The following is a 15755-nucleotide window of genomic DNA, read 5'->3' on the forward strand; positions in this document are numbered from 1 at the left end:
ATAAAGTTCCTCCCCATATAGGAAGCTCCCCATATATTGCTATCAATCTGTATTAAACTAGGCAGATTCCAATGCTGACAACGTCAAGTTTGTGTCATTTATGGTAGGCAGACTGGAGAAGTCATCCTCCGTGTGGTTGAGTCTTTACCTGGGCTTGTCTCTGTCTGGAAGTGGATTGACATTTTATACAAGTTTTGTAGTCAAAATTTAAAGAGGCTTTAAAATTTACTTGTTCTAAGAATTGGATCAGCTTGGGGATTTTCCTCCCTGAGAATCTAAGAAAACTCAGATTAAATGAAATGTCTATACATTTACATTAAAGAGAAATCATTCATAGGATTTTCCAGCCACTAGTCATAATGCGGAGGAAAATCTCTCCTTGACTGGGGATCAGGTCCGCTGGGGTCAAATCCTGTCTCTGTCACCAACTTAGAAGGCTCAGACAGGTCACTTCCCTCTCGAGGTCTCAGTTGCTTTTATGGACAATGAGAGGATGTAGCAACTTCGGAAACACCCCTCACACACCTAGACTACTTGAGGCCCTCGCCCAATGCTGGCCCGTTGTAAGCTCTGCTCCAACTCTGACCTTCTCTCATGTAAGAGCTGAGGACACCCTGCTGTCTCTTTCAGTTGTTTTTCTCTAACACACATATGCTCTCCTATTACACAGCAGGAATGACCGCATACCAGATGCCTGGGACTCTTTTCAAGAAAGCCTGATATGCTACTTTTGTAATTTGCTGATGACAGAGGGGACATCACATGGAAAAAGCTAATCAGACCTCCCCCCTGGTGGGGTTCATTCTCCTGGGCCTCTCAGCCCACCCAAGGCTGGAGGAAACATTCTTTGTGCTCATCCTGCTCATGTACCTGGTGACCCTGCTGGGCAACGAGGTCCTCATCCTGGTGACCATCCTGGACTCCCGCCTACACAAGCCCATGTACTTCTTCCTGAGGAACCTCTCCTTCCTGGACATCTGCTACACAACCTCCTCAGTCTCTCTGGTCCTGGATGGCTTCCTGGCCCCCCAGGAAACCATCTCTTTCTCCACCTGTGCCGTGCAGATGTTCCTCTCCTTTGCCATGGCAGGGACAGAGTGTGTGCTCCTGAGCGTGATGGCGTTTGATCGCTACGTGGCCATATGCAACCCCCTTAGATACCCTGGGGTCATGAGCAAGGCTGCCTATGTGCCCATGGCTGCCAGCTTCTGGGCTATTGGTGGTGTTGCTTCTCTGGTACACACATCCTTGGCAATTCAGTTGGCCCTCTGTGGGGACAACATCATCAACCACTTCACCTGTGAGATCTTGGCTGTCCTGAAGTTGGCCTGTGCCGACATCTCCATCAATGTGATCGGTATAGGGGTGACCAATGTGATCTTCCTGGGGCGTCCCAGTTCTGTTCATCTCTGCCTCTTATGTCTTCATCATTGCTACCATCCTGAGGATCCCCTCAGCTGAGGGGAGGAAAAAGGCCTTCTCCACCTGCTCTGCCCACCTCACTGTGGTGATAATATTCTATGGGACCTTATTTTTCATGTATGGGAAGCCCATGTCTAAGGACCCTCTCCTGGGGGTAGACAAAGAGGATCTTTCAGACAAGCTCATCTCCCTCTTCTATGGGGTGGTAACCCCCATGCTCAACCCCATCATCTACAGCCTGAGGAACAAGGATGTGAAGGCCACTGTGAGAAAACTGGTGAGTCAGAAATCCTTCAGTCAGTGTTGTAGGAGGAGTCTTCTGTGGTTCTCACCCCCATGGAAGAAAGGACTTCAATCATTACAGCTGCCATTCTAAAGCCAAGTCAACTTAACTGGAATGATCTCTTGCCCTTAAGTCCATTTTCAGGGAATGTTTAACTTTTCAGAGTGTATTTCCTGAGTTTTGGCTACATGTCTGACATTCAACAGATGTCAGACAATAAATCCTCTAATTGAATGATGAAGACATTCTGAAAACATGTTAAAACCAAGGAGACAGGGACCATTAGAGCAAGCCTAATGGCCCGTGTTGTGCCTAAACTGCAGAGTTAGTTCAGAGACATAAGATGGCTCTCACAGCAGCTTTGCCACCCCTGTTGGAATCACAGGGAGAGTCAGAGGAACAAGGAGGAAGTGGACATTTTCATCTTGGACTGCTGTATACTAGATTGAGTTTGCCTGAAATGCTCAGAAGAGACAAAATTTGCCACATTGAAAGACTCTGGGTGAGAATAACCTATTTTGATTAAATAAATTTCTTTTTTATCTATGAGAAAATTGAGGCTATATTTTTCTTGATGCACTGCACATTTTGAAACACTGCTAGTCAATCAAATTAAATTGAAGAAGGAGTAGAGGGTTTGAATTTGACATTTATCACTTAACAGCAATTCCCAATAGAAAAGTTAGTATTCTGTTACATAATAACTCACATTCTGGAAAAAAAAATAGATGACAGGTAGATAGATAAAGAAAGAAATAGATAGTGGCTAAATATGTTTGAAGACTTTGGGGTGGGGGGTTAAAGTTGCCAGGAATTCTCAGAGCCTTTAATATACTAATGTACACTGCAAATGTCCAAGAGACATAAAGTCTGTAGCATTTCCTGAGCCTCCATAGTTTAGCACAATAAAACTGGGAAGCATTTTCTTACTTATGACCTTGGGCAGGTTGCTTAACATCTCTCAGCTTATTTCTTCATATTTTAAAAACTTAACCACTTTATTTTATGTGGATTAGATAAGACACTATAAATAAGTCCTCTGTAAATAGTAAGCAACATAGAAATGTAAGATATTGCTAGAAGTATTATTATGAGTGCTGCACAGTGCTAATGTGCCATGTGGAAGAGAGCAAGATATAGTTCCTATCTAGAACAATAGATACAAAAGATGGATGAGACATTTGAGATGGCAGTGGATGAACAGAAGCGGTTTTATAGCAAGTTATATTAAATTCTGAGAATACTGGAAAACTAAAAGAGAATTTAGAAAAGGAATCCAATTTTGAGAACATAGTAGATCTTGGAAACTTTTGCTTCAAGTGATATTTACGTTTTCTTATATTTATTAAAAATGAATTGTATAAGACAGGGATGCACATTTTGTTAATAAAATTTCACTGTCTTATGTTAATCAGTCATGTTTCTGATTTCTACTTTGCAACAGCAAAAAAAAAAAAAAAAAAAAAGGACTTCCCTGGTGGTGCAGTGGTTAAGAATCTGCCTGCCAATGCAGGGGACACGGGTTCAAGCCCTGGTCCGGGAAGATCCCACATGCCGTGGAGCAACTAAGACCGTGCACCACAACTACTGAGCCTGTGCTCCAGAGCCTGCGAGCCACAACTACTGAGCCCACATGCCACAACTACTGAAGCCAGTGCGCCTAGAGCCTACGCTTGCAACAAGAGAAGCCACTGCAATGAGAAGCCCGCACACTGCAACAAAGAGTAACCCCAGCTTGCCGCAACTAGAGAAAGTCCGCAGCTTTGAAGACCCAATGCAGCAATGAAGAGCAGCAATGAAGACCCAATGCAGCCAAAAATAAATAAATAAAAAATAAACCTATTAAAAAGAAAAAATCTTGCTATTGCAAACATACAAGAGTGACATCTAGTGGCCATTTAGGCAAACTTCAGACACTTGTGGAGCCGTGCAACATCATCCTTAGATGAGGCTTCAGAGGTCTTCTTGTTCAACCAGAGCTACATGATGCATGGAGTTCCTCTCCAATATCCCTGATGCCAGTCATCCAGCATCTGCTTGGACACTTCCAGTGACGAAGAATTCAATCCTTCCAGATTCTAGCTGTTTCATTCAGCCCTACTAGCAAATTCTTCCTTGAATTATACGAAAATATATCCTCCTGTAGCCTCTACCTTCCCATCCTAATTCAGCTTTGTGTCTCCACATGAAATGCACCTAATCCCTTTCCCTCTGACATATGAAGATAGTTCTTCCCGAGGATATTCCCCTCCAGCCCAAACAGCCCCAGCTCTTCCTCCTGTGCCAAAATCACCCAACATTACCCAACTGGAGGTACCAAACTGTGTCTACAGCATCATCTCGTTTATTCCGGCAATTGAAAGGATGTGATATTTCTGAAAATACCTTGGGAATAATAACACTGCTAAGCTAACTCTATTTCCCCGGGGTAACTGAGATCAGACTGACGTTGAGAAACACCGAGAACAAGTCTACCTTCTTAGTAGGCTGTCCTCTACTTTCTTTTCCTCTAATGGCAGCTGTATCCTTTTATATTACAAACTACATGATCCTGATGTAATTATTAAATTAGAAATCACATAAATTGTTTTCTCTAGGAACAATGTCTAACCCTACTCCAACTTCACATTTCTTGCCTTTCAATGTCAGTCACCTTTCTTCTAGACGACGCTTTCAAAAAGAACAAGATGCATTAACAGGAACAAGAAGAGACAACCAAACGGAGGAAATTTTTCACTGACTTAGGTCATCAGTCTTTCTGAAAAAGTATTGATATGATATCATACAATATAGGAACTCATTCCTAAAATCCCCCAAATGAAAATGACTAGAATGGATAAATTCTTTGGGGGACAGGAATACTATCACATTATTATACTTATTCAAACAAATGTATTATTGCAACTTTACAGTTCTGGATCTGTGCTTTTTCAGGCTTTTATTTTAGTGACCAAATCCCCAATGAAATCTTTAAGCTGAAACTTCAAATATAAAGTGGATCTGCTTTGGCGGAAGCAGGGCAGGGCTGGGGGAGACAGAGGAGGGAGGCGGGCTCCACCTGTTCAGCCTGCCCTTCATCTCCACCCCCCAGGGGTCCCCCAATCCAGATGGACCACCCAACTCAATTATGATGCATGCCACTGTAGCCAAGAAAATTAAACACTGTAAAAGCATATTTTTGCTCTACTCTCAGAAATAAATGTGAGAATCTGGGGAAAAATTATATTCTAAGAAAATATAAATTACCCAATTAACCATTTAAGATTTAGACAATCTTAAAACACCAACTATCTAAGTAGAAATTGAGAAATTGTCAAAGATTGACCACCTGAACATGTTCTAGGCCCAGGGAGTTTCACAGGTGAATGCTATTAAATAAAAGGTTTTAATACTGTTTAAATTATTTCAGAGCATACAGTGAGAAAGATATCTTCCAGATTCCTTTAACCAAGCCAGCATAACAATGATACTGAAACATGAAAAACGTGACAAAGAAAGTACAACTGAGAAAACCAGAGACCCATCTCACAAATGTATGTGTCTGTGTATATACATATATTATAGGTATTATACATATATAATAGAATTCAGCAATACATTAAAATAATGTCCAAGTGGATAAACCAATGTCCAAGTGGATTTACTTTTAAAGCGTAAAGGTGGAAAAATTTAAGGATACCTACTGGGATAATTCATCACATTCACAGGTCAAAGGAGGAAAAAATAACCATTTCAATAGTTCCCCTGAAGTTATTTTTTAAAGTTTAACAAATTTAATTCTGAGTTTTATAAAACTTCTAATAAAATAGGAACAGGTGTGTTCTTTAACAAAATTAAAATGTCTCTAATTTTAAAAGTCTGCAACATGCTTAATGATGAATCAGTAGATCAAACCCATTACACTTTAACACTGTTCTGGAAATACCAACCATTGAATTAGAGAACAGAAAGAATATAGAGTGAAAATAGAAGAAAGTGGGGAATAATTTTATTATTATTGATAACTTATATACTAATAATTTTATACCTCGATGAAACAGGAAAATCGATTGAAAAGCAATTCTTCTAAAATAGGAGAATTCAGGACTTCCCTGGTGGCGCAGTGGTTGAGAATCTGCCTGCCAGTGCAGGGGACACGGGTTTGAGCCCTGGTTCGGGAAGATCCCATGTGCCGCAGAGCAACTAAGCCGGTGCGCCACGACTGCTGAGCCTGCGCTCTACAGCCCACGAGCCACAACTACTGAAGCCTGTGCACCTTGAGCCTGTGCTCTGCAACGCCACCGTAATGAGAAGTCCACGCACCGCAAGAAAGAGTAGCCCCCGCTCGTCGCAACTAGAGAAAACCTGTGCACAGCAACGAAGACCCAAAGCAGCCAAAAATTTTTTAAATGTAAATAAATTAATTTTTTTTAAAAATAGGAGAGGGCTTCCCTGGTGGCGCAGTGGTTGAGAGTCCGCCTGCCAATGCAGGGGACGCGGATTCGTGCCCCGGTCCGGGAAGATCCCACATGCCACAGAGCGGCTGGGCCCATGAGCCATGGCCACTGGGCCTGCGTGTCCGGAGCCTGTGCTCCGCAACGGGAGAGGCCACAACAGTGAGAGGCCCGCGTATTGCAAAAAAAAAAAAAAAAAAAAAAAGAGAATTCAATGAAGAAGTTGGTTATGAAATTAACAAGCAAAAATCAAGTTTTTCATACAAACAGTATGCAGGAGGAAATATTATGGGGGAAAAAGAATTCATCTATATTAGCAATGAATTGGAGGGCGGGAATACCTAAGAATAAAGTTAAGAATCCACAATACTTACATGAAGAAAAGCATAATACTCTATTGAAAGAATTCAAAGGAATATTGAATAAATTGAAAAATATAACTCAGATAAGAAATCTTGCTAGTGTAAACTTCTCAAGTTCCCGAAATTAATACAGAAATTCAATGCAATCCCAGTCACTAACAAGCTAACTCTAATTCACACAGAAATAAATTATACATTATATATAATATATATAGAAAAACATGTCAGAACAGCCAGAAGTATTTGGAAAAAGACCAACAAGGGGAAATTAGTCCTACTAGATATCAAAATGTATGTAAAAGTAATTTTTCTTTTCAGTTTGGTACTAGTGGAGAAATAAATAGATCACTGGAACAGAATAGAGTCTAGAAATAGACCCAAATATATATGGTCATGTAATATGTGATAAAGTCAATGTGCTAATTATTAAGCTATTGTCTCTCAGCTCCAAAGCTATCCTTTTATACTATTCAGTTTTATGTTGCTGGGCTGGGATTCCAAACCACATTTCTGCTTTGCCAGCTGGCTCCCTATAGGTGCTGCCCATAGGAGGCGCTAGAGGGAGAGTGGAAGGCTGGAAAAGGAAAAAGGGACTTGCTCCTTCTGCTTTGCTCCCTATTCCCGACCTTGTGGCCCCACAATGCCTTTGAGCAGCAGCAGTTGCTTCTTACATCAGTTGGTTCCAATGTCCTGCTTCTTTCCACATTCTCGGAATCGGGCTCATTATTCTGGGTCTCAGTTCCATAAGACCCCTCCCCAAACACCAAGATAAATTCCAGAGGAATCAAAGATTAAAATAAAAAAAAATTAAATCCTAAAAGATTCTACTAGAGAATCCTCTGAGGATTCTGGGAAGACAGCAGTTTGCTCTGTAGAATCCATAATGCGTCACAACCCAACCCCAATCCAGCTACTCTACTTTCCTAGAACAGGCAGCTGCTGAGACTCAGAGCCGTGGGCAATGCCGAGGCTATGTGAGAGTCCTAAAAGATGGAAGTGGTGCAGGAATTTTACTCCTCTGTACAAGGAGATCCTGGAGACAAGCATCACGTGTTGGGGCAAGAAGGAGAGGAAACGCTGTGGTATCTAAGAGAGTCTGCTTGGGCGATTTCTGGACCACAGAGGGGCAGGGCTGTTGCTTCCATGTCAGGTTCGCTGGAGGAGCCCAGGGGTCTGTCTCTCTGGCCCAGAGTAGAGAATTATGCAAGTTTTACTCGCCTTGGCAGCTTGGGGCCTATTAAAGGACTCACAAGCGGCCAGTGTCTCACACCCTAACACACACGGGCAGACTACAGTGCCTGGCCCACTCCCAGGATGCGGCTGCCTAAAGAGCGCCAGCAGCAGAGCACCCAGCAGCCAGACAGAGGAGTAAACAGAACCTAGAGAAACAAGTCTCCTGATGCGAGTGAACCGCCAGAGGAACAAAAACATGCCAAGAGCACTCCAGGAGAGTCGAGTCCAACACAAAAACTCTTTCTGATAAGACGGCAGATTGAACACGTGTAACAGTGAAGTTAGAGAAGAAAAAACTTGATATGATGCAACTTGAGGAGAAAGCAAGGTCAGAGGAAGGTCTGGGGGAAAAGAGGGAGGAGGTGAATAAGAAAGACTTAAAAGTGTTCAGAGAAGGAAATGCCAGGATTTGAATCCAACTTCGTCTGACTCCACAGCCCATGCCTTTTGGCTCCAGCAGCACTTACCGAGGTTTACGGTGGGGCTCAGAGCCGGAAAAGAGCGAGCACAGACCCAGCCGGTGTTCAAGAGATTTCAGGAAAATGGGGAGGCGAGCGAACAGGTACAGGTGAACTATCCCGTTCTTTCTCCCAGGCGGGGGAACACACACCCTGCATCCCTCAAGTCTGGCTGAAAGAAAACACAGGAACGATTTTAGGCCCAGGGCCCTGGCAAAAAGGCTAGATGTGGCAGTTTTGCCTGCAGTTTGGCGTTCTTACCACACCTCTTAAGGACTTAGCTCACTGTTACCAAGTGTAAGACCCCTGTAAAGAGATTCGAGTTGCTGCCTCTTCCTGACCCCTCCTCTCCAGCCATACACATACCCCACATAATGACCAGTCAGTAATGACTTGCTGCCAGTATGGCTTTGAAGGTTATTCTACTTTTCAGACAGTGACTCCTTTAATTTTTTTTTTGCGGTACACAGGCCTCTCACTGTTGTGGCCTCTCCCGTTGCGGAGCACAGGCTCTTGGACGTGCAGGCTCAGCGGCCATGGCTCACGGGCCCAGCCGCTCCGCGGCATGTGGGATCTTCCCGGACCGGGGCACAAACCCGCGTCCCCTGCATCGGCAGGTGGACTCTCAACCACTGCGCTACCAGGGAAGCCCGACTCCTTTAATTTTTAAAAAAATTTTTTTTTTCAGAATAACAATGTTTTCACCCAATGACATATACTACAAGAATATTTTGACTTTTGGTTTCAGGCAAAGACACACTCACCAACTTATTACTCAGCACAGCAGTTTCTAGCTGGAACAAACATATGGAACATATGGAACAAACAAGAGCTGTTTGCCACATAGGGATGAGCCCAAATGTATTGCCAGGCGAGACAAATGAAGAGGCAGTACCTCCTGTGACTCTTCAGTGGGCTGTGCACATGCACTATTTTTTACATGTTTTGAAGCATTCGTGTATTTATTTTTATTTTGCCCTAGAAATATTTTCTGTGATATGATTTTATTTATAGTGCAGTTTGAATGCAAGATTACCACGAACCCCCAAAATGCTGAAATATTGTTGAAGAAAATAGGGCAGAAAGAAGACTCCACTTTCCAAAGAATCCCTTCTCCCCCGCCCCACCCACTATCAAGTCCTTCTTCCTCCCTTGGAAAGTACTGTAAACTTCATTATATTACATTTTACATATAAACTCTATTTATTTACTTTCTAACTGCTGTTTATTACATAAACTTGTTTTCATTGTTCAATTAATATATTCTTCTGTGAATATTGTTTAGGGTATCTTGGATCAGTATCCTAATTTTTCGTATTAAAATCATTAGAAAATTTTTTCCATCTATTGACTTTTTTCCCTTAGCAGAAAGGTTTTCATTAATGAATCAACATCCTTAAGCAAAGGATAGGTATACGTTTTGCATTAGCAATGCTCTCTGAAGAGTATAAATGTAGTCACATTGCCTCATAGAGCTCGTGGCTATTATCTTCAGAACCAACTGAAGCAGCTGGAAAATTTAAGTCCTTGAGATTCATTGGATCTGTCCCTATTCGTAACATGTTGAGTTTGTTATCCTAAGGACCAAGGTTTGGCCTCTTACCACTGACAGGAAATGGCTAGAGACCCATTGACTAAGGCCCATGAAGAATCAAGTAAACATAAAGATAAGGTTTTGTATCAGTGAAGATTAGGTTTAATCAAATATAGCAGAGCCTCACATTAGTAATGCTTACACAAGATAGCAGCTCATTTCTCTGTCTTGTATAAACATGTGCAGGGTAGGTAATCCAGGGATATTGTGGAATCTCTGTTCCTCAAAGACTCCACTTCCTTCTAGTTTACTGCTTTCTTATTACAATGGTGTAGTCCTTATTCTCACAGTCCAAGAAGGCAGCTAGAGCTCCAGCTCTCATGCCGCATTACAAATGGTAGGATGGAAAGAATGACAAAGAAGAAGGGGAGGGTGCTGGTTAATTTTATGTGTCAACTTGACTGACCGTGGAATGCTCAGATTAAACATTGTTTCTAGATGTGTCTGTGAGAGCATTTCCCAATGAGATTGGCACTTGAATTTGTGAACTTGATAAAGTTTACTGCCCTTCCCAATGAGGGTGGGCATCATTCAATATGTTGAGGGCCTAAATAGAACAGAAGGTGGAGGACGGAGGAATTCAGTGGGATATCCCATCTCATCGTGCCTCAGACTGGGATTTACACCATCAGCTCCCCTGGTTCTCAGGGCTTTGGACTCAGACTGAGTCTCCAGGATCTGCAAACAGCAGATTGTGGGACTTCCCAGGCTCCATAATTGTGTGAGCCAATTCCTCATAATAAACAAATAAATATCTCCCGTTGGTTCTGTTTCTCTGGAGAATCCTGAATAATACAGGGAGCAAAGGGCATATGCCAGCCGTCCTATAAGACAGGTTTCTAGAAGCTGTCATGCTACAATTCTATTTGCAATCCATTCGCCTTAGTCACGTGGCTGTAGTTAATTGCAGGAGATGCTGAGAAATACAGCCTTAATTCTGTGCAAACATGTGACCTAGTTAAAAATTGGGGATTCTTTGATTCTGAAAGAAGAGATGACCAGATATTGTGGAACAATAAACAATTTCTACCAAAAAATCCTCCATAATTCTAATTCTGCATTATATTGTTTTTAATGTAAGAGCTGCCACTCACTCCCAGAAAGCCCCTTGTCTACAGAAACTTACTCAGCTACATTGGGAAAAAAATAAGAGTTGACAAAATAGTTTCTTAGAAATTTTATCTCCGTATGTATCTGTTTCCCAGCCGGTCGCACAATTGCCAGGACAATGCTAGCTCGTGATAAAATAGCTATCATAAGACTTTGAACTATGGGCAATACACATCAAGTTTAGCTAATGTGGCATTATGAATTTCTTCATCAAGTGATCAACACACTCTTCACCTTCAATTCTCATTCAGGTTCATCAGAGATGGACCTGGGCAGCATAATTGTGATTTGGATTATGGATACTGGTTTGTCGTGTACATCTAAAATAATAAGTAATATGTTTGGATGTGGAATCAGGTTCTTTGACTGGATTCAGAAAATTAAAATGTCTTTCATCTTTTGGGACATGTTCCCAGCAAGTATGACAGTAAAGCTTCACTTTGTGTTTCTCAGAGAAGATGAAATGTATTGATAATAGTTATCACAATTCCCTATCCTATTATCTAGGCTGCCTAAGATCTCATCACGTGTCGTGTCGTACTACATCAAACACACAGCCGGATGATCCACACAGTCCTATAACAAGGGCAGTATGCTCGCTTCATGCCCCCTTCTGTAAGCTAGGGATCAACAGCCATGACATACATGTATATGTTTATGTTTCAATTTGGGTCCAAAAGCACCATCATGAAATTCCCATATTATTAATTCCCCAAAGAAATTCCAGCGAGAAAAATCATGCAGGTACCAATGGAAGGACACCGGCTGCTATGATACAGAGAGGGACACACGACGAACGCAGTACTATAGCTGAAATCATAAGGCTTCTCAGAAAAACCCACATACAACTAAGAATTGCCTTTCCTCATAACTCTGTCAGCCCTTTTCAAGCACAAACTGCCTTCCTTGGCGCCAATGAACTTACCCCAAAACAAAGATCACCTGCAGATTTTGTTTTTATAAACTTCACCTTCATCTCTGTCCAAGGAGACAATCTACGCAAAGTTTGTCTTCTCTATATACTGTGCTCTAACTAAATGTCTCTGAGTACCCTCTGATTCTCTAATAATGTTCCTAGTGTAAGAGCATAAAGACGACTTTGGAGTGGAATTGACTCCCCCTCTAATGAAACACTTCACTGTTCGACTTCACCAACTCTTGTAAACAGTCCTCAAAGTGCACAACTGAATGTTCTGGCAGAAAATCCCAAGTCTCAAGAGGCAGCTGGGCCTAATGATATAATTAAACCAATTTCACCAAACTCAAGGGCATACAAGGAGGCGGCAGGAACCACAAAGAGGTGTCTGAAGCTGGTTCACCATCCATTTGAAAATATTGAGAATTGATAACATTTTGACTCATCCACAGATGTTTAATGTCTATAGTTATGACCTACAGGTCTTGCTAAAGGCTTCTACTCTACCCAGATTTAGTTTTAATAGTCCATAACTCTAAAGTATCTCATTGGTCTCTCACAAATGCTCACCTCTAAGGGAACAGAAAGACTTCTCACCAGAAGTCTTAGGTGACTTCACCTTCCTAGACTGCAAGAGGGCTACTTGGGGGCCAAGTTCTTTTTCTGCTCGTTAATCACAGGCTTCAGCACCTGAGTGACAAGGACTTGGAAAGTACTGAGCCCTTCAAAACCCCTCTGTGGTTGGCCACACCTTGAGATCTGACCTGTGGGACAGGAGGACACTGCATCATGACTGTAGGTGTAAGGAAACAGCCCTTGGCCTACATGCATCTGGACTGGATGACCATGAGACTTCACTGGCACTTCTGTCATGCTGCTCTACAAGGTGATCCAGGGACCCACTTCTTTCTTTTTGCTCCACTCTCCCCTATGTTGTTGTCCTCATCCAACTGATCAAAGCTGGTTTACCACTTTAATTCAAACATTCCAGCCGAAAGAAAGGGGGACAGAGAAGGCGTGGACAGTTCTCAAGGACATGACCTGGAAATTGAAAACATCATTTCCACTCAATCCCATTGGCCAGATCCAACTGATCAAAGCTGGTTTATCATCCAACTGATCAAAGCTGGTTTGATCATCCAACTGATCAAAGCTGGTTTACCACTTTAATTAAAACATTCCAGCCGAAAGAAAGGGGGACAGAGAAGGCATGGACAGTTCTCAAGGACATAACCTGGAAATTGAAAACATCATTTCCACTCAATCCCATTGGCCAGATTTAGTCACGTGGACACGCCCAGATGCAAAGGATGGTGGGAAATATAGTGTCTAGCCAGGAAGCAGAATGCTTAGTTAAAATTTAGAGGTTTCTATTAGTGAAAGGGGAAATGAAAAATGGATATTGAAAGATTATCAGTCCCTGCCACAATGACATTTATTTAATGGATGATTGCTAGATCATAGCTAGTGGTTGACTAGATGATTGGGAATGCTTGGGGGAAGGGATTTGATCACTTTGAGGGGAACTGATTATTTTGGGGGGATTAATTAGCTTTAGGTCTGATTAGGCTTAAGGAAAGGAAGACCACTGAGTATGTCTGGATTGACAGTGATTGTATTTGGTGAGTCTGAATTAGTTGATTAGATAAGAATTTTGATAAGCTATATAACTCCCAGCTTAATATCAAAATGCAAAGAAAGGGTTCAGTTATGTCTGGTCATTTTGAGAAGTAACCTTTTTGGTTTGCCAAATATTAAAACTTTGAAGTGATAGTTGGTTATACTTAGTTATTCAAAAAATAAAAGTATTCAATTCTTTCTTCTGTTTCTCCTTGTGCATTGTACATTAGTGTCAATATTCATTCCCTTCGAGGTCCATTTGGTCTCTTAAAAGCTAGCCACAAGTAGCTCTCAATAGCTCCTCTGGGCAGGCACCAAAGAAGTAAACCTGATCCTAAGTAAAATCTAGTAGCTTGCCAATATTTTCACCAGTTAGGAATTATAGGAATTTAGCCATAGAATTTGAAAATAAATTGAAGTCTCTTTTTAGCCATTTTTTGTTTTTAGTAGAGACCAAGATCCCATTCATTGCAAAATGTTTTCCTAGACATGAATGCTTGTGTTTGATCCAGGAATAATAAATGATTGACTGTTACCCAGCAGCAGGGTGGGGTGGGATTCCTGGCACTTTCTTTTTTTTAAGCAAAGGAAAAAACAACCGAGCAGAATTTGTTCTTTCAAGAGCTTTTTGTGGAAATGTAGACTAAAGAGACGACGGGACCTTTTAAATCACTTATGGCAATAATTACAAATACGGTTACACAAAGCTAGTGAGAATGGTGTTTTAAATCACTATAACTTATCTGACCTAGATGTTGCCATTAGTGGCATTAACTAACAAGGCATCTTCAGCTTGTTAACTTTTTTATCTTAACGAGTTCTAAGTTCAAATGTTTTCTTTTTCAATATAAATATTTGATTTTGTTAAAGCTAATGTGAAATTCTTGAGTATTGCCTTGAGTATGCACAGAAAAGATCAGTTTTGTTGGAAGCAGCTGGAAAATCCACTGTTGGAATTTAAAAACAGCTAACGTGTTGTAAGTCATTACATTTCATTGTAAAATTCTTTACAATATAGAATAAAATTTAAAATTCTTTTTAACCAAAACCTTGATGCTAGGCGTCACAAAAGAAAAGTTCGTCTCATTTAAGAAGTGCTCTAAACCAGCAATTCTCAAACATTTGTCCGGAAAATTAGCAGAAACTAAAAGACCAACGATAGGGCTTCCCTGGTGGCGCAGTGATTGAGAGTCCGCCTGCCGATGCAGGAGACGCGGGTTCGTGCCCTGGTCCGGGAAGATCCCACATGCCGCGGAGCGACTGGGCCCGTGAGCCATGGCCGCTGGGCCTGTGCGTCCGGAGCTTGCGCGTCCGGAGCCTGTGCTCCGCAATGGGAGAGGCCGCAACAATGAGAGGCCCGCGTACCGCAAAAAGAAAAAAAAAAGACCAACAGTAGCTTTAGATGTTGATGAGAATGGAGAAAAATAAATACTCATATTGTTGGTACTAATGTAAACTACGTCAATTTTTTAATATAAAGCTATGACATGGGCTCCCCTGGTGGCGCAGTGGTTGAGAGTCCGCCTGCTGATGCAGGAGACGCGGGTTCGTGCCCTGGTCCGGGAGGATCCCACAAGCCGCGGAGCGGCTGGGCCCATGGGCCATGGCCGCTGCGCCTGCGCGTCTGGAGCCTGTGCTCCGCAACGGGAGAGGCCACACAGTGAGAGGCCCGCGTACCGCAAACAACAACAACAAAAAAAGCTATGACATTAGGTAGAACTTGCAGGACAAGGAGACTAAATAAAGAAACGAAAATTCAACCATCAACCATACTCTAAGAAAGAAAACTAAGAGGCCTAAAGGTCAAAGGCCCTGTTTCACAGGTGGAGTCCCTACGCATTGACTGCCGGCCGAGTTACCAGATTTAGCAAATAAAAATACAGAATGGCCAATTCAATTTGAATTTCAAATAAGCAACGAATACTTTTTTTAGTATAAAGACGTCAACTTACCCAGGACGTGTCAGGTATTTTCGCCAGAAGCATCTTTGCCGGAGGCATCTTTGCCGCCCGCAAGCGTTTTCCCGCAGCACTAATTGGCCGTAAGGCAATTTTGCCGTAAAAGCTAAGAACGAAAAATAAAAGGGGAACGAACATTAAAAAGGACATAATGAAGCATGAGAAATGAATAACAAAATTAAACAGACTTTATTGCAAAATACAAAACATTTGAATACATTTAAAATGTGTATAGATTCATGGCAATAATGCACAAATAACTGACTTTATTTGTGCATTGTACCTAAGCACTTGTACCTAAGCATGGATTCTCTCGTTCATAGTATTTTATACGCCCTCTCCCCGCCCTTTTTTTTTTTTCTTTGT

At 41.9% G+C, this 15755-nt stretch overlaps 1 protein-coding gene across 1 annotated transcript; it reads left to right on the forward strand.

The window, feature by feature from the left end:
* The first annotated feature begins 762 nt into the window (after window positions 1-762).
* On the forward strand, window positions 763-2433 carry LOC132523528 (olfactory receptor 2S2-like). The gene is given in 3 exon segments (XM_060154845.1): window positions 763-1386; window positions 1388-1710; window positions 2415-2433. Coding segments are annotated over 3 exon segments (966 nt in total).
* Window positions 2434-15755: the final 13322 nt, after the last annotated feature.

This window comes from Lagenorhynchus albirostris, chromosome 7 (genome assembly GCF_949774975.1).
Source record: "Lagenorhynchus albirostris chromosome 7, mLagAlb1.1, whole genome shotgun sequence".
NCBI lineage: Eukaryota > Metazoa > Chordata > Mammalia > Artiodactyla > Delphinidae > Lagenorhynchus > Lagenorhynchus albirostris.